At 34.7% G+C, this 22,273-nt stretch overlaps 4 protein-coding genes and 2 long non-coding RNA genes across 7 annotated transcripts; 3 read left to right on the forward strand and 3 right to left on the reverse strand.

Annotated features, from left to right (window-relative positions):
* Window positions 1-230: 230 nt before the first annotated feature.
* On the forward strand, window positions 231-3,531 carry LOC117128597. The gene is made up of 2 exons (XR_004451963.1): window positions 231-2,979; window positions 3,311-3,531. It is a non-coding gene; the product is annotated as an uncharacterized LOC117128597 (long non-coding RNA).
* Window positions 3,532-4,914: 1,383 nt separating this feature from the next.
* LOC103839853 (probable tyrosine-protein phosphatase DSP4) lies at window positions 4,915-6,602 on the reverse strand. The gene is made up of 5 exons (XM_009116341.3): window positions 6,229-6,602; window positions 6,041-6,134; window positions 5,533-5,590; window positions 5,409-5,452; window positions 4,915-5,308 (listed from the first exon to the last, which is right to left on the reverse strand). The coding sequence occupies exons 1-5, from the start codon at window positions 6,423-6,425 to the stop codon at window positions 5,120-5,122; spliced, it is 582 nt and encodes a 193-aa protein (XP_009114589.1). The 5' UTR covers window positions 6,426-6,602; the 3' UTR covers window positions 4,915-5,119.
* A 708-nt stretch (window positions 6,603-7,310) lies between these two features.
* LOC103839854 (protein WVD2-like 2) lies at window positions 7,311-9,693 on the reverse strand. Its single transcript, XM_033281333.1, has 7 exons — window positions 9,676-9,693; window positions 8,948-9,315; window positions 8,797-8,879; window positions 8,580-8,673; window positions 8,436-8,507; window positions 8,120-8,230; window positions 7,311-7,861 (listed from the first exon to the last, which is right to left on the reverse strand). The coding sequence occupies exons 2-7, from the start codon at window positions 9,308-9,310 to the stop codon at window positions 7,601-7,603; spliced, it is 984 nt and encodes a 327-aa protein (XP_033137224.1). The 5' UTR covers window positions 9,311-9,315; window positions 9,676-9,693; the 3' UTR covers window positions 7,311-7,600.
* Window positions 9,694-11,443: 1,750 nt separating this feature from the next.
* LOC117128598 lies at window positions 11,444-14,664 on the reverse strand. The gene is made up of 2 exons (XR_004451964.1): window positions 14,479-14,664; window positions 11,444-13,639 (listed from the first exon to the last, which is right to left on the reverse strand). It is a non-coding gene; the product is annotated as an uncharacterized LOC117128598 (long non-coding RNA).
* Window positions 14,404-16,935, forward strand: LOC103839855. Its single transcript, XM_009116343.2, has 5 exons — window positions 14,404-14,952; window positions 15,415-15,867; window positions 16,012-16,333; window positions 16,421-16,546; window positions 16,657-16,935. Exons 1-5 carry the CDS (start codon window positions 14,572-14,574, stop codon window positions 16,668-16,670), a joined length of 1,296 nt encoding a protein of 431 aa, XP_009114591.1. The 5' UTR covers window positions 14,404-14,571; the 3' UTR covers window positions 16,671-16,935.
* Window positions 16,936-17,260: 325 nt separating this feature from the next.
* LOC103839856 (EH domain-containing protein 2) lies at window positions 17,261-20,732 on the forward strand. 2 transcript variants are annotated; one of them, XM_009116344.3, is made up of 16 exons: window positions 17,261-17,499; window positions 17,569-17,648; window positions 17,887-17,955; window positions 18,056-18,113; window positions 18,198-18,253; window positions 18,347-18,389; window positions 18,487-18,551; window positions 18,633-18,743; window positions 18,846-18,948; window positions 19,031-19,080; window positions 19,170-19,298; window positions 19,388-19,639; window positions 19,713-19,792; window positions 19,881-20,007; window positions 20,107-20,250; window positions 20,424-20,732. In XM_009116344.3, exons 1-16 carry the CDS (start codon window positions 17,412-17,414, stop codon window positions 20,607-20,609), a joined length of 1,641 nt encoding a protein of 546 aa, XP_009114592.1. In that variant the 5' UTR covers window positions 17,261-17,411; the 3' UTR covers window positions 20,610-20,732. The 2 variants fall into 2 exon arrangements, with proteins under 2 accessions (XP_009114592.1, XP_033137223.1); XM_033281332.1 differs by having other exon boundaries at window positions 18,490-18,551; window positions 20,424-20,626.
* The last annotated feature ends 1,541 nt before the right edge of the window (window positions 20,733-22,273 follow it).

Genomic DNA, 22,273 nt, shown 5'->3' on the forward strand with positions numbered 1-22,273 from the left:
CTCATCTTATAGTCGTTGAACGTAGATGATAAATGACATATATACCCTCCCCTCATTTAAAATTAGTGAAAGTAGCCGCGGTCACGCTAGGGATAGTCTCGTATTTTGATACAGCAGATGCACTAGGAGATGGTAGTGACACGTGGGTGGTAAAGATAACCGTCGGAGAATTGAAGATTATTTTCAGTCATTTAGTTGGAATTGCCGACTTTCCATAATTTTGTGGTAACCATTTAATTGTTTTATTCCAACATTTTATTGTAGGAAATAATTTTGAAATTTATCCCGATATTTATGTTGGGATGATTTTTTTTGGGTTTGAGAAAACACTAATCCAAGTAAGTGTACGTGATGGACCTAGAAGCTTCGAAAAGTATTCTTACTTTTTGGCTGTTTTTCTTTTGTGATCAGAGGTAGGTTTCGTGAGAGATTATGAGATTCATTATAATGCAAACCTCAATTTGGATATCTGTAAACGACATTTCATAATTTAAAGTAATTTTACGAAATTTAAGATAAAAAATTATTTATGTAATAAAAATAAATAGAGTAAGCAAAAATATAAAATTGATTCGATGTAGTTATAATGTATTTACTAAATATCTCAAAACCCATTCTAATAATTTTTTTCCCATGAAACATACAAAAATAATCTCAATCTTGATTTGAATTCTCTAAGCAGATGTATCGAACATTTTTGGTTTATATGTTATTTAGACCAGATGCCTCTTCCAAAGTTTAACTAAGCATTTTGTGATGTTGAGGACTTAAAAATAAAGATGAAACATCAACATCTAGTTTATATTAACTGAAGCTGAATATTATAAAGTACAAAATCAATGATTGAGTACATTATGCACTGAAGGTCTATCTAAACTGATCAATCAGAACATACGAAACCAGAATATTCATGGTTTCAAAGCATCACGAAGTGGTTCTGCTATATCACATTTATTTTTTGCAGATGACTCTTTAGTCTTCTGTAAAGCAACTGAAGAAGAGAGTCGTAATTTATCTCGTATCCTTCGAGTGTACCACAAAGCATCAGGGCAAGAAATTAATTACGCCAAATCAGCCATTGCTTTCAGCAAAGGTACATCCTTCTCAACACAATCAAACATTTCCAATATATTTGGCATTACAAAAGTGGATGGATTTGGTCGCTATCTGGGTCTACCTGAACATATAGGGAGAAGAAGAAAAGAAGTTTTCAAGTTCATAGTAGAGAGAGTAAAAGCCAAGCTGGAAAGCTGGTACTCTAAGTTTCTTTCACCTGCTGGTAAAGAGGTTCTTTTAAAATCGGTTATCACAGCTTTACCAACATATACGATGTCATGTTTCCTGCTACCAAAGACGTTGGTTCATAAAATAACAAAAGCGATGCGAAAGTTTTGGTGGTCTGCTTTTCAGGATAAACACTCCATACCGTGGATAGCTTGGAACAAAATAACAGCTTCAAAGAAAGAAGGATGGCTTGGAATTAGAGACATGATGGCTTTTAACAAAGCTTTACTAGCCAAGCAAGCGTGGAGGTTAATTACTTGCCCTTCATCTCTCTTAGCTAGAGTTTATAAAGCTAAATACTATAGAAGAACATGCTCTATGGAGGCTTCCAGCTATCAGACCTCAAGTCTAGCTTGGAGGAGCATTATCCAGGCACGACCGATCATCCAAAAAGGGATGCATTGGGCAGTAGGAGATGGGGCTCAAATAAGAATATGACATGATAACTGGTTATTGGGTGGTTCGCAAAATACTCCAACAGGTCCTGGAAGGTTCGTTCACCCGAACCTCAGGGTCAAAGACCTCTTTATTACAGGAACTTCCTCATGGAATCTGCCTCTCCTCCAGCAGTTATTTCAGAACGAGGATGTTCAAAGAATCATGCGTCTCCGTCCAAGTGTGACAGGGAACCAAGATTTGCTGTATTGGAAGTTAAGCAAAACAGGATCATACACGGTGAAGTCAGGCTATCACGTTCAACGGCAATTAGATGCGGAAGTAACACAACTAACTCAGGTTCCACACTCCTCTTCTTCTCAATTAAGAAATACAATCATGCATAAGTTATGGATGCTAAATATTCCACCGAAACTCAAGATATTTTGGTGGAAAATATTCCATAATGGGTTGCCGGTTGCTGCCAATTTAGTGAGAAGAGGATGTCAAGTTAATCCCGAATGACAGCTCTGTGGTGAGGGCGTAGAAACTATATCACATTTACTATATGAATGCAGAGTGTCGAAGGAGATCTGGAATCTGGCGTGTCCTGACATTCATCAGAAATTAAGTGGCGACTTGAATCTCTTGCAGTTTACTCAAAACCTAGTTATGGGTCTTGCAAGAGATACGCAAAGTATATTAGCATTGTTTTTAGGATGGACGATATGAAAAATGCGGAATCGATTACTCTTTGAAAATAACAGAGATCACATAGTGCAGGTAATTAAGGTGGCTATAATGGACATGCACCTATGGAGAGAAGCCCTGATCCACAATTAAGGGTGTCAATTGGTTGGGCCACCCATGGGTTCACCCATTCAAAACAAGCATGGGTGGGTGATGGTCATACCCAAATAAGTTATGGTCTAACTGGGCTAAAAACCCACTTTGCCCATGGGCTAACTGGTCCAAACCAAATGGGTGTTGGGCTGGTCCAAAACACTTAATTTCTAGGTTTAGGCAATTTGGGAAAAATTGAAAATTCACGTTCTCTTCTTCTCTTCTCCCATTAGACGATTCTCTTCTTCTCTTCCACTATTTCTCTTCTCCATTCCCAGATTTTCGTAGCCGCGAGTCCTCCCTTACGTCTTCCTTATGAATCAGTAACCATTGCTCTGTTGTGACTTGAGTTGTACCATTGTGATCAAAATAGAAAAAAACTAAGCATTTTGTGGGCTAATGAATCTCGTTTCTTGTTTTGTTTTGGATTCAGAAACCAGCATTTTCATTCACTTGCTGCCTCAGCTTGGTCTTCAGGTATCTCTTGGACTCTCTTCTCTGTTATTTATGCTCTCTACTTTGATTAGGTTAGGCTAATTAACACTGTGTTCTGCTTTGGTCATTAACACTCTGTTCTGATTGCTAATGTCAGCGTTAATCTGCTATATGTCATTAACACTGTGTTCTGAAGTTAATCTGCTATATTTTTTTTCATTAACTTGGGTCAAAATCTTCTCACGTCTGGTTTTTATATCCGCAAAAGTTTATGCTACATGTCATAACTGCTAAAGATCTGTATCTTCGTCTGCAATTGTCTTGAGAATTTGGTAAAAATCTGAGGTTGAATCTTTTTTTTTTTTTGTTGCAGGCTGCAAATAAGAGGAGACAAAGTCACAAAGCTGGAACAAAGTGAATTCATAAACAGTGTTGTTAAAAACTTAAGTCATTTGAGATTGTTTCAGATTTTCAAAATTTTAATGTTTTTTAAAGTTTCAAAATTTTACTACTCAATTTTGGATATTTCTATCATATTTCAATGTTGTTTAATATTTAAAATGAGCTTAAATTGAATTTAAACAGATTTGGGCATGTGTTCAGAAAAAAAAAACAGATTTGGGCCAATATTTAAATTGCTTATAAATGAGTGGGTTTGGGTGTCCAGTTGGGTGATGGGTGTTATTGGGTATGGGTGCTGTTGGGTGTGGGCTAAATATGGGTGTGGGTGTTTTAAGCCAAGAAAAAAAAACACCCAGTTGAACATACCCATTTGGGTGTGGTCCAACCCAACTGACAGGCCTATCCACAATGAACCTGCCATGCCTTCCGCGTCATCTCCGCAACCTCAGCTCATCACTGATATCCTCCCCCAAGAAACATGCTTCTACTGTGTTGCAGACGCTTCTTGGAAATCTCCTACCGAAAAGGCAGGAATTGGGTGGTCCTTACACAGTAGACAAGGCACCCCTATAATCCAAGGAAGCTCGGCAATCACACCAACATATTCAGTACTTGAAGCTGAGGCAATGGCAATTTTGCTAGCTGTTCAACAATTGCATCGATTATCTTATAAGAATGTCATGATTCTAGGAGAGAATTCACAACTTTTCAAGAGTTTGGAAGGCTACAATCAGAGGAATAACCGAGGTATGGCCTGCAATGATACTTGTTCAGGATATTCTCAAGCTTTCTAAACTCAATAACTTCACTTTTATGAAAGTTCCTAGAATGTTTGTACAACAAGTTGATCAATTAGCAAAGAGAGCTAGATATTTAGAGGATAAGCAATATGTAATATCTTGGCTCAACAACTAAATCCATTTTAAGTTAATGAAAATGTTAGACAAAAAAAAAGAGAAATTTCCTAGCATAATTTTTTTAAAGTTTTTATCACAAAAATAGCTTTCAACGAAGAAATGATTAAAAATTTTTTATTAAAGAGTAAAAATGTACTTTTACTCTAAGATTAACTAATCTAGATTTAGAGTTAGAGTTAAGGGGCGGTGTTTTTGGATATGATTTCAAATTAAAAAAAAAAATTAAAAATTTCAAAATAACAAAGGATTATTTTGGTCATTTTTTTAAAGGCTATTTTTGTAACAAAAACTTAAAAAAAATTAGAAAATTACCCTTATTTTTATGTTAGCTGCCTTGCTCGTTTTTTTTGAACTACCAATAAATTGATAAACGTTAAGCATGGCAAAGCAGAGTTTGATTGCATAGAGCCATTTGGCTAAAGCATCAGCTGTTGATTCATACTCCTAGGAATAAAAGCAAACGAAAGTGAATCAAACGAAGTGGGTAGAACCTCAATATCCAAAGTTGATTCCGTTGAGCTCCACTTGAGTTTGCTTTGAGGTGAGTGCATTCATCAGCATTATTCGAATATCCTTGAAAATTAAAGTTCTTGTCTTGTCCGTTGTTTTATTTGTATTTTTACATGTTGTATTTCAACCCCTACGTTAAACAATAAAATTTAGTAAAAAGACTATATGATAAAACTTGTTCTATACGATAGCGTTTAAGTGGAGTCTCTGGTAACCATACTATCCATTCTCTTTAGGAAAACCCTACAAAATTTATTTATTTACATTGTAATAAAAGGGTTTTTTTTATTTGAATGATTTTTCATTTAGCTAAAGAGACTTTGCAACTTTTCAAGACATTTTGTTTCAAGTGATCAGCACCTATTGGAACATGAGAAGGAGAGTGGTGAATGTCTTAGATTGGAGATGTCAAAGAGCTCCATGAATCTCTGGTCTGAGATTCTAGCTTTGGAAGCTGCAAATCTCTGGTACTCGTCGAAGATAGAAGACAAACACCATCTCTGTATCTTCCTCACACACCCCACGAGACATCCAGTCCGATGCTACAACCAACCGAGCGACAAGATAATTAGGATTTTTTCGATTACAGAGGAAAGATTGTGACTAGGGTTTCACAAAGGAAGAGAGAGATTTGGGTTTTACCTTGCCACTTTTGCAATGAATTAAGACAGGATGATTCTCTGTATCTGGTTAAAAAGGTAAGAACTCATGATTAGACGGTTTTAAAAACATTAGGCTCAACGAGACAAAAAAAAAACAATGTTACCTAGGAGTACTTGTAATGCTTCTCGGATAACTTGGTCCGGGATATTAACAAAGGGTTCCTGGAAACAAAAACAGAGAGAGAAACATTTAATCTTAGTAGTACACCCATTTCATATCATATTGAGACTTGTAAGTTAAAAAGATGAACAAACTAATAGATCCCAGGTATAGATCGATCAATGTTGATCAAGACACGAACACAAGAACACTTCAGCTCTCAAAGACAAAACATGTTTAAGCAACAACATGTAACATATCAACCGTGCAACTAAGAACATGCAATTCAAAGCGTCAAATGGATAGAGGATAATTAAGCACTAAATTATATCCCCATTCAATCTCGGTATATACTGGGGTTATCATCGCATCACAAACATGGAAGAAAATAACTCCATCAGCATAAGAGATGTATTTGATGCTTGTGAGATCTTAAAGCAACAACATGTAAATGTAATATCACACTATGGATACGATAGGATAAGGCATTAAATCAATCAAATGATCCAGACCTTGCATCTCTCGATTCCAAACTGAAACACTTGGATCCCATTCGATTTGGCAAACTCTACATTCACCTCTGGATATGGCTCAGGGCACAAGTATCTACATCAACAACATATCAGAGACTGAACACAGAGTGGAAACATTTGTGGATTCTCTAACCAAGACGACGACGGAATAAAAATGGAAAGATTACATGATGGATCGGAGTCGGAGAGACTGGAGGAAGCTGAAACTAACCGGTTCGGGGAAACCGGAACGGAATATTCCGTTATCAACCATTGCGAAGTTGAGCGGCGGCACGAACAGCTCTCGCTCTTTCTCGGTGTCGTTCGGTGAGTTCTCCGATTGGGGTACGGTCTGAACATCGCCGTTGTAACTCTCCAACGTCATGGTGATGGCAAAGGAAGAGAGCTTTTTGGTATTGAATTGTATCTTTTATGGATAATATTTTATCAGAAAGGTTTTGTTGGATTCATTGGAACAAGGAATGTTGAAACGGATCTTCAAGAATATTCCTTTGCCTTCTGCGTAAAGCCAATGATAAATGATGAATAATCAGATTAATTAATTATGTTTCCCCTTTTGATTAGTACTTGTCTGTTGACAAGATTTATGTGAAGAGCCAAAGATTATGTGACAAGCCATACAAGCATGGGATGGGAGCCGATCTATACGCACACAACACCACTCTTCACTAAAAAAAAAGGTATATTTTCCATCATTATCAAAAACTTCAAAACCAAAAGTCCTTAATCCTCCGAAATTATTTATTCAACCCAAAACTTTCTCTTTAACTTTCAGGGCCAGGTTTGTTCACAATTCTGAACAACCGTAACAGCCTTCTAACCAGCTGCCAAAATAACCTACAAGAAGAACCTAATAATGAAAGGCTATTTAAAAACTCAAATGTAACATCATGGTACGGAAAAGTTGTCGCTCAACGATTTGTAGTTAGTTGGTCAACAAACTCAGTAACAACAAGCATCATAGCCATCATGTCAAAACCAACCAATAATTAAAAATGTGAAATGTTGCATAAAACATCATTTTGTAATCGAAGCAAACTCATATGCACTGTCGCTGGATAAAACAAAACTTGATATAAATTTTCTCGTCTTTAACAACAGTTGTATAAACTGTTGAATTCTCACCGGGTCCTACCTGCTCAACTATATCTTCATCGAACTTTCACTTGCTCTTTAATGATCTCTAATCTAGGAGCAATATATTGAAAATAATTACTTCAACTAACCTTAACCTAAACCTAAAGTAATATAATTCACACAAATGTTTAATAACTTAATTTTCAGACAACTTTGATATACATTTTCACATGAATTCTCAAACTGACAAAGAAAAGATCAAACAAGTAAGAGTAGCTGATTTCAAGCAATCAAATATAGAAATATTAAGCAAAGCAAAAACAACCGGAACTTTTAAACTTGTTTTTTTTTTCCACTCTAGAACATGTTCTTCCTCTTAAACTTCTCACCCATTTCTCAAATCACCAAGTTAGTCAAAACGGAAGCTATAAACTAAACGTCACGTCACGTCACTCCACAGCATCAATTGCAGTTCTCACCTGCCTCTCCCTCATTGCCACTCTTGTTTTTCCCATAAACTTCTTCAGACTTTGTTGGTGTTTCCCTTGTGGACTTCTTCGTATCTGGTGTCCTCCTCGGGTTGGATACGTCCTTGCGACCGTCTACACTGTGGCGATGTCGAACACAATGCTTCCCTTTCACCTCCTGATGTGATGAGTTGACTGTGTCGCTGCAGCTCTTTCTGCGGTTAAGGTTTGGTGACTTGGGCCGAGTCAGAGGAAACTGTTGATCAAACAACCACAGAATATTAACATAGCTCCGTTTGTAGGTAAGACAGTGTGAGATACTGACAAAATCATAACAAAGCTAACATGGCCATACACTAGGATAATCAGTTCGTGTGGATAGTGAAGACATAACTCATAAGAGAAGGAAACAGAATCTTACTATGGGATTCTGTCAGTACTGGACAAGCAAGAAAGTGAATCTAAAACGGACACAGAACAAGGAAGCAGAGACACTGTGGTTTTGTTTATATACCTTTTTCAATGGAGGTTTCTGTGGAGGAGGCTCGTAGTAGAAAGTCGGTACGGGATTAGCTTTGTAAGCCATGTTCTTCCTGAGTTGCTTAGTGACTACTTCTTGCTCTTCCTGGAAGAACAATACGTTTTCAATGTTTTTGAGAAGGCTCAAGAATATAAGATACAGAAACATGTAAGCTCGTTGTTTTCAAAAACTGTGCAAGCCATTGTTTTTTCTGCCTCGTCATGCTATTCCTAATGAAAATGGATGACACAGAAACTATATAAAGTAGAATCATACACCATACACTAGCTAGCATGCATGCATGTAGTACCTTAAGCCTTTTCTCGTTTTCTCTCTTCTCTTCCTCAAGTGCTTTCTGTTTCTCCTCTAGCTTCTTGTAAAACTGAAACCATAATACGTTGAACAACAAGAACAACAAGTATGACATCTCCAAAGAGAGAAACAGGGCAAATACCTCTTTGCGTCTCTCCAGCCGCGAAGTGCTGCTAAAGGTTGGAGCAACTCCAATGGTTACCTTGGGTTTAATAGTTCTTACAGATGTAGCTGATCTATACATACATATATGGCTAAGGATAAAAAAAAAAGTAATCTTGTAGTGGTTAGATATTAAAAACAAAGTGTTTCTTGTTTATATTCTCCTTCTAAAAACATGACAATAAAAGAAAGGATACGAGGAAGCAACAGAAAAAGTATCTTCATCATCATGGTGCTTCTTGTGATCTATTGTCTTCCTCGCTGGCATAGGCGAGTTTGGCTGTGAAACAAAAAACCATTCAGTCTCATTTCACAATTCACAAGAACTACACACTTTGTTTATTTTACCTGTGAACCTCTTGATCCAGAAGAAGAGTTGCGGCTAGCAGCATTTCCCGGCGAGCTATTATGACTATCAACTCCTGCTCTTGCGCAGACAGAGGAAGCAGCAGGCTTTTCAGCCGACAGAGAGAATGGCTTTGGAACAGTGTAATTCACGCCACCACCACCACGAGTTTTGTGAGAAGGAGGTGTTGTGCTTAGCTTCTTCCTTTGACCAGAAGATGAATGGGATCCAGATCCGTCATCTACAACCGAGTTGTGATCAGTAGTACACTCCTTAACCTCTGCAGGCTCCATTTGCTGCGAAGATCCCGTCGAGCTGTTTAGCTTATTATCCATGTGTTTCTCCTCCTCTGGTTCTCTCCCCATTACCACTTTAACCACAAAGACATAATTAACAAAAAAAAAAACAAAATCAGCCTTTAATCAATACCCAAGAAACTGTATCATGAAACATAGATAGATTATTCACAATCAAAATGAATACACATCAAAACCCACTTTTGTCTTCAATTACATGAATATATAATCAATTAAAAGTAATATTATGAAACATGTGTAGGTATCCACAATCATCAAATCTATGCTCTTTTAATGTTTTTTTTTTAGCTGAAGAAAATTAGGCGAAACCTAATTAATGTTGCAATTAAAACACTAAATTTTATCAGAAAATTAACAAAAAAGGAATAAAACATGAGAAGCATTTGACATCAGAAAACCTAATTGAAAAGAACCGGAGTTGCACGCAGATCGATATCAGATCGGAAACACATTTGTCCTATTGAAAGATTTTGAAAGAAAGGTAACGGAAAATGCTTACGGTTTATAGCTCCGATATCTCCAGAAGCTTCGTCGAATACATTATTCTCTCTTTCTGCGCAGGGAGGGAGGCGTAAATGCAAAAATCCCTCTTTCACGTCTATCACTTTTCTCCTTTTCTTTTTGTTTTGTTTTGTTTAATACAAATTGTTTTTTATCTTTTGTTGACCAATAGAATGTTAAATATATTCGTCTTTTTATTGGCCTTTATTTAGCTTCTTTTGACTTTTTGTTGTTATTAAAAGTAAAAAACACGGTGAAAATGCACTTAATGGTTATCCTCTTAAAAGTCAACATTCTTGACTATTCCTACCCCGATAAGATCCGGTTCGGTTATCTGTTCAATTGTGCCGAATCTGGTTTGGTCGAGCAACATAATTGTCTTCGGCGCTATGGGCCTATTTAAAATATCAGTATCTTGTGAACTAGTGGGCTCAAATCGTTCGGGCCCAGTTTCATATTTGTTATCCAGATTTTTTTTGTTTTTTTTTAAATATACATAAACATGAATTTGTTTTTTTGAAAGATAGAAAAATAGAATCATAATCACTGAAAAACACAGAGGCAACTGATCTTAGGGCTGTGACACAGGCAAAAGAAAGAAGACAATAGTATTTTTTCTGTAATTTTGTCGTCAAAAAGATAACTTGTAGTTTTGAATTTTGTTAAACAAAAACCAGAACAAATAAAATTTTGAACTGATAACCCATGACCCGCAAAACTATATAAAATACTGAAACTATTTTTAGTTTATATATATTTGCAGAAAATTACAAAGAACTATTCCATATTTTATATCTGATTAACTGATTAGGTGCTAGGTCCCGGTGCTGTGATTCTCTGGTGCTAATAACGAAAATCAATACTATTAAAACAGAAGCAATTTTTATCTACTTACAAATAGTCTAGGTTGGACCATTATATTTAATTATATTTCCTATTATTTCTATTCATATTTAATTTAATTGTTAAATATACATCATACCTAAAATTAAGGAACTAACTAACTAATCTATTATTTTTTAAACTAATGAATTTAATTTATATTAATTCGAAATTCAAATAACTAATCAATTATATTTTAGTTATTAATGTAATAAATAATTATATATATATATATATTCATTCATATATATATACACAACTATATATTAATCCAAATGCAAAAAAAAAACAAATTGTTCAAAACCCTCACCAAATACATAAAAATATAATTCTTATACTTAGAGCATTAAAAATATATATAAATATATATTATAAAATAAATATTAATAGTAATTATATGATGAAACATGTTACTATTGATAGTTTAATGAATATATTTTTTACGGGTTACTCAAACAGACATGTAATATATATATCAAATATAAACCAATTGAACAAATATATTAACACAAATATATCATAAAACATTACAATTAACATAAATCGAAGCTAGAGAGTAAGAGTCAATATTTTAATTTCTTAAAAATATAATTATATATATAAATTATAAAAATTAAGAACTAAATATAATAAAAATATATATCAAAATTAAAATAATAAATATTTACATTTCTAATGCGAATAATGAAATTAACTTTTAAATTTAAAATAAGCCATAGACAAAACATCAAAAAGTATCTAATAATATGCGAATAACAAAAGTAAACTAACTAAATAAACAATTATATTTTTTTTTGTAAACTTAAATCATTAATTTGTAATAGACGTATACATATTATTGATGCTCAAATCTATTTTATTTTTAGTATGTATCTACTCAAATATTAATCCATTAACAAGATGGAATTTTAGTTGGACTAAAATTGTATTAAAATTGGAATATCAATTTCATAATATATTCACTATTCATCTGAACGTTCATAAATATATATTACAATACTCTAAATATAATAATAAATCAAACCGGATTACATATTGGGTCATCTATCAGTTCAACCGATAACCAGATCTCGGGTTTTAACAGTTGTTACGGGTTTTACAAAATTTTTAAATAACAGTTTTTTTTTTGAAAACTAAAATGGATTACATATGAACCACCGAATTTGGCAATTTAACTGCGGGTCGGGTCGGATTTCAAAACATTGAATATAATTTTTCATTTGTAATATCTAAGTGTAGATACAATTAAAATACAAATTTATATCAAATAAATTTGGAATGTTTCGAAAATAATCCCGCGTTTTGAAAGCGCGGGTCAAAATCTAGTACTCATTATAAATGGAAAAAAGGAGACGTGCCCTATAATTTGTCTCTAATAAAATGTCAACACTAGTTAGATTCTTAAATTACCGTAATAAATCAATCATTGTATAATCTGTCGGCTACATAACATAAAAATGCAAGACACATGGTGAAGAGAGTCAAAACGTGATAGACATGACAGACAGACTATTACAGTATCCCTTATATACTAAAGCGCAAGTCGCCTAGCAAATCATAATTAGACATGTGGCAAAACAAAAATTTACAAAACAAATAAGATTGATTAATAATGATTTTGGAATTTCACGTGAAAAATTGAAAAAAAAAACTAAATCCCTAAATTATCTCACCCACTTACAAAATAAAGATCACGTTCTATAACTGTTTTTCTGTTTTACCTTTCTATCTTATTTAATTTTACTTCCTTCTTCATTGTTTCTTCTCCGGTTGATAATCAGTTCTCCCACTGATCAAAATAATTCCATACAAGTTATGATTACTCCTAACTGAAAGTTAAAGCTCTATCAGCAACGAAGGTAACCATAATCATCTCAACTCTTTTATATGTCTTATCTTTGTGAAACTAGATACATTTATTTCATCCGATATAAACAGAAATGAAAAGGAAAGAAGAAAAAGTCAAGCGAAAGAACCCAGCAAACATAAAACACAAGCAAAACCGTAAACAAGTGGTATCTTCTATCTTTAGTTATTCTCTGGCTCTCTCTCTCTCTTTCTCTTATGTTACACTTTAAGAATTTTTTTTTTTTGAACAAAACACTTTAAGAATTTCTATTTTGTTTTTGTAACTTTGAAATCAAATCTCATGGCTAATGATGCGATGCGAGTCTAACCGAGGGAAAAAAAATATCAATAACTATGATGATCCAATTTAGGTATTTACAAATTTGTTTGTTATAGTTTGACTATTTAACAAATCCTTTTTTAATGTGACATAGCATATTCTTACAAAAATTTTGCTTGAAAAATAAGTCTATTATATTGACTATTTTGTATGCATGTTAGTTTTATATTTTTCAATATTAATTCCAATAAATTTATTTTAAAGAAGAACTATTTACAAAACAAATACAAATAAAACTGAATATAGCAAATACGATATTTCTAGGTGTTACCTAGCTTCAGCAAAAAAAAATTAAAATAAATTCAATTTTGATTTAAAACGTTACAATTTTATTTTTTAAATAATTCAAAAGCCACCAAAAAGTATACCCGTGCTTAGCACGGGACAGTAATACTAGTATTTTATAAATTCAACGGCCATCTTTTTTATTAAATGGAGTATTTTAATTTTAATACGACAAAAGGAAAGAAAACTTACAGATGTGTCTTATAAAATCGAGAAACCGAAGTGTAGAGCTTAATCTCCGCCTCTGATTTGATTTATCCACATCCCGGAAATACCCTCAAACCGATGGAAGAATCATCGAAACGACCCGACCCGATCCACAAACCGCCGGAATCTCCGGCAACTAAATTCTCATTCCCGAAACTCCTTCTCTGGTTCGATCAGTCGAGCCGCCTTAAAACTCTGATCTCTTGGTCCCTCTTCTTCCTCCTCGCCGTCATCGTTCCAATGATCTCACACTTCGTGCTAATCTGCTCCGACTGATAATCAGTTCTCCCACTACAAGTTATGATTACTCCTAACTGAAAGTTAAAGCTCTATCAGCAACGAAGGTAACCATAATCATCTCAACTCTTTTATATGTTTTATCTTTGTGAAACTAGATACATTTATTTCATCCGATATAAACAGAAATGAAAAGGAAAGAAGAAAAAGTCAAGCGAAAGAACCCAGCAAACATAAAACACAAGCAAAACCGTAAACAAGTGGTATCTTCTATCTTTAGTTATTCTCTGGCTCTCTCTCTCTCTCTTTCTCTTATGTTACACTTTAAGAATTTTTTTTTTTTGAACAAAACACTTTAAGAATTTCTATTTTGTTTTTGTAACTTTGAAATCAAATCTCATGGCTAATGATGCGATGCGAGTCTAACCGAGGGAAAAAAAATATCAATAACTATGATGATCCAATTTAGGTATTTACAAATTTGTTTGTTATAGTTTGACTATTTAACAAATCCTTTTTTTAATGTGACATAGCATATTCTTACAAAAATTTTGCTTGAAAAATAAGTCTATTATATTGACTATTTTGTATGCATGTTAGTTTTATATTTTTCAATATTAATTCCAATAAATTTATTTTAAAGAAGAACTATTTACAAAACAAATACAAATAAAACTGAATATAGCAAATACGATATTTCTAGGTGTTACCTAGCTTCAGCAAAAAAAAATTAAAATAAATTCAATTTTGATTTAAAACGTTACAATTTTATTTTTTAAATAATTCAAAAGCCACCAAAAAGTATACCCGTGCTTAGCACGGGACAGTAATACTAGTATTTTATAAATTCAACGGCCATCTTTTTTATTAAATGGAGTATTTTAATTTTAATACGACAAAAGGAAAGAAAACTTACAGATGTGTCTTATAAAATCGAGAAACCGAAGTGTAGAGCTTAATCTCCGCCTCTGATTTGATTTATCCACATCCCGGAAATACCCTCAAACCGATGGAAGAATCATCGAAACGACCCGACCCGATCCACAAACCGCCGGAATCTCCGGCAACTAAATTCTCATTCCCGAAACTCCTTCTCTGGTTCGATCAGTCGAGCCGCCTTAAAACTCTGATCTCTTGGTCCCTCTTCTTCCTCCTCGCCGTCATCGTTCCAATGATCTCACACTTCGTGCTAATCTGCTCCGACTGCGATTTCAAACTCCACCGTCCCTACGACGCATTGGTGCAGCTCTCTCTATCGATCTTCGCCGGAATCTCGTTCGTCAGCCTCTCGGCTTGGTCTAAGAGATACGGCATCCGCAAGTTCTTGTTCCTCCATAAACTCAAAGACGTCAGCGATAAAGTTAGAGTCGGGTACGAAGCAGAGATCCAGGTAATTTTCTCTGGGTCCGAGAATTCGGATATTCGGTTCGGTTCAGGATAAAACCCGATCGGTTCCGAATCAGTCTGGTAATTATATTTTGTATACGAACCGAAAGTACTTCGGTTCAAGTTTGGGTCGATTCCTATTGATTCCAATTTGGTTTGGTTTAGTAATTTTAGAATTGTTTAGTATCCAAATCTTATATATTTATACTGTCTCAAAGTAATTACTAGTAAGTTATAAAATGGATTTGGTTTTAATCGGGTAACCGATCAGTAGAAATTGGAACCGAATCGAATCTATACATGCGGTTCTCGATATTAAGAGTTCTGAATCCAAAATCAATCTAAACCGGTACATTTAGGGTCGGTTCGGCTTTTTATGCGATGCCTAATTTCCGCAGCCAAGCAAAAAGTAGGTTCGGATACGAAGCAAAAAATTTAAAGTATCTTCTCTGTTTGCTTATTGCAGAGATCAATGAAGCCACTGGCTATCTTCGTCCTCCCATCACTTGCACTTCAAGCAATCTACCGTGTCTGGTGGTACGCTTCTGGCTCAGACCAGATACCTTACTTTATCAACCCAACGCTGAGCCACGTGTTAGCATGCACGCTCCAGCTCTCTTCTTGGCTCTACCGTACATCGCTCTTCATCATCGCTTGTCTCGTCTACCAAGTCGTCTGCCACCTCCAGATACTTCGTCTCGATGAATTCGCTCGCTGCTTCTCCTCCGAGATTACTGACTTTAGTGCCACGCTCGCTGAGCATTTGAAGATCCATCGTGAACTGAAGATTGTTAGTCACCGTTTCAGACGGTTCTTAGTACTGTCGTTGTTTTTCGTCACTGCCACTCAGTTCATGGCGTTGCTTACTACCATAAGAGCCAGTGTTCCCTTTCATATATACGAAGTTGGCGAACTCGCGGTAAGGATTTCGCAGAAATACTCAGTCATTTGTTCTTGTTAGTACATGTTTAATCGAGTTTTGTCTTAAACTAAAGGCAAATGCTGGATAAATGTGAAATCTTTGAAACATTATCTTGATCAATTTCTCTTCTTTTTCTGACAGTTATGTTCCATAAGTTTGGTGTCAGGGCTTTTCATATGCTTGAAAAGTGCAACACAGATGACTCACAAAGCTCAATCCGTAACCAGCATCGCCACTAAATGGAACGTATGCGCCTCTCTAGACACGTTTGATGATCTTGACAGTGGAGATACTCCTAAATATCCAACATCCAGACAACATTTTCAGATTTTGTCGCGCCGTCGTGATGTTACTCGATCATCTGATGATGATGAAGATGGAGAAGTAGATAGTGATCTTGACAATACCACGATACATCCAATCTATGCACGTGCCATTTCTTTCCAGAAACGTCAAGCTCTAGGTAAATAATGTATGATTTGGAAAGATGATTGCTGTTAAACGTTTTCACCGTTTTAACTAATTTCAGTTTATTCTTGCTTATGTATAGTGACATATCTAGAGAACAACAAAGCCGGGATCACGGTTTACGGATTCTTGGTGGATAAAACATGGCTTCGGATGATCTTTAGCATTGAGCTTGCTCTTCTTCTATGGCTTCTCAAAAAGACAATCGGTAATATACATATCTGTACTAATATGTCCGTATATTCATTACATGACCACTCTACATACATTACTGAAAAAGTGAAAACATTCTCTCTTCGTGGTTTTGTTTTTTGGCAGTGAACATAACATGAAAACAAAACCCGTGTCTTGGTTTCTCTCACAACGCACGACATAATTAGTGTCAGAGATGATTTTTCCACAATGGCGAGTATCATAGCATTATTTTGTACATCGTCTGTTGATGCCTTGGTGGAATATATGTTTATCGGTGTTTGATCTTCTGTGAGTTATATATGTATATGTATCCAGCTCAGGTTTGTTGTTGTGTAAAACTGATATTCTTCTTATATGTTTGGTCATAATGATGAATTTTTGGGTGAATGTATGATTTATGGATTTAGCCCTTTTTCAAAAAAAAAAAAAGTATGATTTATGGATTTGCGATGCTTCTGATAATCTTTTATACTATTAAAACAATATGCTGAGCTGGCGCTTTTATTCAAGTTTTCAAATTCAGTGACGAAGATGACACCTAGGGACTGTTCGAAAATCAAATCACAGCCGTTAATTCCATGCGTGTCTGCTGGGACAAATAAATCTCCTTCATCAGCAAATATATACGACTTCACGTTGTTTCGATCACAGAGAGATAAACTGTGTGTCGTCCATTCAATTGACGGTGTAAAACGTGTAAAAAACGACGTCGTCGTCACAAATAACGTTTCCCCTCGACAAGCGCCAAACCAGTTAAAAATCTCTTTTTGGAAAATATCCTTTTTCTCTCTCTCTCTCTCAACTACTCACTCTTCATTTCAAATTTCAGAAACCAATCTCTCTCTCTACTCTCTCTCATCGATAAGCATCTTCGAGCAATGGAGACTTCATCGGCGATCTCAATGGGTACTTGTTTGAAAGAGCACCAGAAGATCTACAAGGAATGGTTTAACATCGCCGATTCAGGTTTCAGTGTTTTTCTCCCCCCTTTACTAGTCTCTCGTAGATGATTCCGTTCGAACTTTTGAAATTCAGATGGAGATGGACGTGTTTCTGGGAACGATGCTACGAAGTTCTTCGCCATGTCAAAGCTTTCTCGTCAGGAACTCAAACAGGTTTATATTCATTACGATTCGACGGTTTTAAGATTGATTTTATGAATCCATGGAGATTTTAAGTGGATTAGTGTAGAACTCAAACAATATTCATATGAATCGATGTAGCTTTCTCCTTGGTTTTAATATTAATTTTGCTAATTTCGGGAATCTATGGAGATTTCAAGTGGATTTGAAGTGTAGAATCAAAAGATTATTTGTATGTTTGATTGGAATAAATTGTGTTTTTGTTTAAAAGGTTTGGGCAGTTGCGGATTCGAAGAGGCAGGGGTTTCTAGGTTTGACTGAGTTCATCACTGCGATGAAGGTATGTATGACCGTGTCAATCTTAATGAGTTGATTTGAATAAATATTTGTGTAAAATGAGAGTCTTACTCTTTTTTTTCTTTTTTTTTTTTTTTGCTTAGCTCGTCACATTGGCACAAGAAGGACATGAGATTACTTCAGATCTTCTGAAGGGTTCTGGTGAGTGAACAATATAGGATGAACAATTTTCAGATCAAAGAGAGTAGACTCATCTGTGGCTAATGTGTATCCTTCTTATTCTAGTTGATCTGATGAGTGTGGAACTTCCTGTGTTGGAAGGACTGGAGAATGTGGTTTCTGTAAGGCTCATTCTTATCTCATTTTGTTTTTAAAAGCTTTTACATGATTTGCTTTTCTGAATCCGATATTTATCTTTACATGTTTGCTTACAGAAACAGAAAGCATCAAAAGCATATGCTGATGACGAAGACAATGGTAAAACAACATTGTCCTTTTTTGCAATTTTTTCACTCATGACTTGTGTTTGTTTTGGTTATCTTACAGTTATTGGTTTGCTCGTTTAAACTTGCAGTAGTTACTCAGCCACAAGTAGTCAAGGAAAAAGCTCCCTGGTTCAAATCAAAAGCTATTATAAAGGTTTCATACAACTTGGTTTATTGCTGCAAAATGCCATGTCGTGTGGTCTAACAAGTAAGCTGATTTTTTTTTCATGTGCAGCCTCAGGTTAATGTGGTGACAATCGTTGATGGCTTGAAAAGATTGTACGCTGAAAAGCTAAAGCCTTTGGAAGTCACATATCGTTTCAATGATTTTGCATCTCCAGTGCTGGTGAGTGAACTTATACCCGTTGTGGGGTTTTATTTTATCTCGTTTTTCAGTTAATTACAGCACTTATATACTATGTAACACTTGTTCTTTTACTATATGCAGACTAATAGTGATTTTGATGCCAAACCCATGGTCATGCTTTTGGGTCAATATTCCACCGGGAAAACAACATTTATAAAACATTTGCTGGGATGTGAATATCCAGGTAATTTTCTCACTTTTCTAGCAAGTCATATATACTTTTCAGTCACCACTATCTGATCTCACCACTGTCCGCTTGTTATCAGGAGCTCACATTGGTCCAGAACCAACAACAGATAGATTTGTGGTTGCAATGGTATGTTGACGTGTCTTGATTTGATTGTAGTAGAATAATTGCTAGTTACCTCATTTTAGATCAAATCTTATGAATTATTTTCCTTATAGAGCGGACCAGATGAGCGGACCATACCTGGAAATACAATGGCTGTTCAAGCTGACATGCCATTTAACGGGTTAACAAGTTTTGGAGGTGCTTTCCTATCAAAGTTCGAGTGCTCTCAGATGCCTCATCCTGTGAGTATTTAAGCATCTCCTTACTTTCTCTCTCTTTTTTATCGCATCTTCTGTTGTTTTATATGAGGTTTGTCTTTATGCGTGTGTAGCTCTTGGACCAGATCACTCTTGTAGACACTCCAGGAGTTCTTTCAGGAGAGAAACAAAGGATGCAAAGAAGCTATGACTTCACCGGTGTCATCTCATGGTTTGCATCTAAGTGTGACATGATTCTGCTTCTTTTCGATCCCCACAAGCTCGACATCAGCGATGAATTCAAGCGTGTCATTACATCTCTGCGTGGTAACGAGGACAAGATACGTGTAGTCTTAAACAAAGCTGACCAAGTTGATACTCAACAAGTAAGTTCTCGTTTCCTTCTCATTCATTTATTGCATACATAAATTTTAACTTCTAATCACTGTTGTTTAATAGCTAATGAGAGTGTATGGAGCCTTGATGTGGTCCCTTGGTAAAGTTTTGAACACACCAGAGGTCGTGCGTGTCTATATTGGGTATGCGTTTGAATAAAACCCGAGTCGTTTGTTTGGTTTTATTTGGCTACACACTAAATTCATTTGCTATTGCTTTTAACTTGTGCAGATCCTTCAATGATAAACCCATAAACGAAGCTGTCGTTGGTCCAATTGGTAAAGAACTGTTTGAGAAAGAGCAAAACGATCTCATCACAGACTTAATGACCATACCTAAGAAAGCATGCGACAGAAAGGTATGATTTCGACGAGTTACAAACAAAGATTTATTCTCCAATAAGAAACATGGACGATTATTTTGCAGATTAATGAGTTTTTCTTTTATTGTTTTCAAGATTAACGAGTTTGTGAAGAGAGCTCGAGCTGCGAAGATCAATGCCTACATAATGAGTCATCTGAAGAAAGAAATGCCGGCAATGATGGGAAAGTCCAAAGCTCAGCAACGTCTCATGGACAATCTTCAACAAGAATTTGAAAAGGTTAGTAACATCTAAAGCTCAAACTTAGAGTAATTGCAGTAGATGTTGTTAAAAGTTGAGAGTCAAAATACAGTTCTATTTTGGAAATTGTAATAGGTTTATTAATTTTCTGTACTGATTTCAGATATGAAAATATGTAAATTGTTGAACATGAGTTTAAAAATATTAAACAGGTGCAACAAGAGTATCATCTCCCAGCTGGAGATTTCCCAAGTGTGGAGCATTTTAGAGAAGTATTGGGAGGATATAACATTGACAAATTCGAGAAACTGAAGCCTAAGATGATTCAAGCTGTGGATGATATGCTTGGCTACGATATTCCAGATCTCTTGAAGAAATTCAGAAATCCATATGAGTGAAATCATAAATGGTACCTTAAAAATTGTATGAAATTTGAGAGTTCATGAATCTCTGGATCATGTTATGTGTTTGAATCGATTCTCGCTTTTTCCGAATTTTAGTATATTGATTTAGTTTTTTTTTTTTTTTTTGAAACATAGTATATTGATTTAGTATTTTATCTTTTTGCAGCTTTTAGTTTATTCGAGTCTTTGGGCCAACTAAGAAAACATGTTTAAGATATTCACTTCTCTACTAACAGACTGTACTGATATCTGAATATGTTGATAGGTTTCTGATTTGAATGTTCAAACTAGCGTGGACAGAGTATGAAAGTATATTAAAATTTTCAATTTCTAGTGAAAATGTAGATTTAACACTTCTGTGCCTTACAAACTGTGTTTTCTCTGTCCTATGTGGTTTATAAACATATAATCTTCTACATAATTAAATTTACACCATAAGTAACACTGGCAAATTTGGTCGTGAAAAACAAAAAGAATTTTGAAAAAATTACCAAAACAGAACAAAAATTTAGAATGGTTGTCCTCTTAGTATACCATCACTAAGTTGTCCTTATAGTATAATATTTTTCATAATTCTAAAACTAACCTTTCATTAATCAAATTAAATACAAATTAAAACTATTTTTAAAAATTTTAATGAAAACAAGATAAAAATAAAATGTTTTAGAAAGGCAAAAAGAATGTAAAAACAATTAAAAAAGGGAACAAAAGACAAGGAACCAAGTATCTCGTAACCCTAATCTTCTTTCATATCAAAATTCTCCACAAGCATTATTTTAAAATCTTCTAAGGTAAAACTTGATTCCAATAACAGTAGCCTACCCCTTTTGTCATCAACCGAAAAAATCTATCATGTGGTTGCAACAAATTCCCAAACACCACATGTTGTATTTCTATGTATCATATAACAAGAGTTTGTGAAAGACTTATATTTTTGGGTTCACCCCCTAGGTGAACATCTAGGTTCACGAACCAATAAGATTGTGTTGTTTTATATTTGATACATTTTATAAAAGGAAACAAAATATTGTCAAGTTATATTATGTTTTTTTTAAAAAAAGATAAAAGAAATAAATAAAAAATAGTAGTAATTAAAAATATATATTTTTAACGTCGTCAGGAAAAAAACTAAATCCAAATCCCTAAACCCTAAATCCTAAAACCTAAACTCTTGGGTAAACCATAAACCTTGGATAAATCCTAAACTCTAAATCAAAAACACTCAAGGGTTTAGGGTTTTAGTGTTTAGTGTTTTTGATTTATAGTTTATGATTTATTCAAGGGTTTAGAGTTTACCCGAGTGTTTTGCTGATGACGTTAAAAATATTATTTTAAAATTATTTTTTTAATATCTTTGTGAACCAAGAAGAAAAGGTAAAATCATTTTTTTATATATTTTTGGCAAAGCAAATCGATCAAAATACTTTTTAGAAAGTTAGAATATTTTTAGAATATTTTCTTAACAGAAACTTCTGTAATTTTCGAAAAAACAGGTTTTCTTTTCCGTAGAAGCACCTTATACAATGAGTAGAACCATGATAAAAATTTTGAATGCAATTTCAACCTCGTATAGACGTATGTATTGTATTTAGATTTTGCATTCCCAAAATTTTAAAATATCTCATAAAAATAGAAACTGCATTCGAGAAAAAATTAGA

This window comes from Brassica rapa, chromosome A09, assembly GCF_000309985.2.
Source record: "Brassica rapa cultivar Chiifu-401-42 chromosome A09, CAAS_Brap_v3.01, whole genome shotgun sequence".
In the NCBI taxonomy this organism is placed as follows: Eukaryota; Viridiplantae; Streptophyta; class Magnoliopsida; order Brassicales; family Brassicaceae; genus Brassica; species Brassica rapa.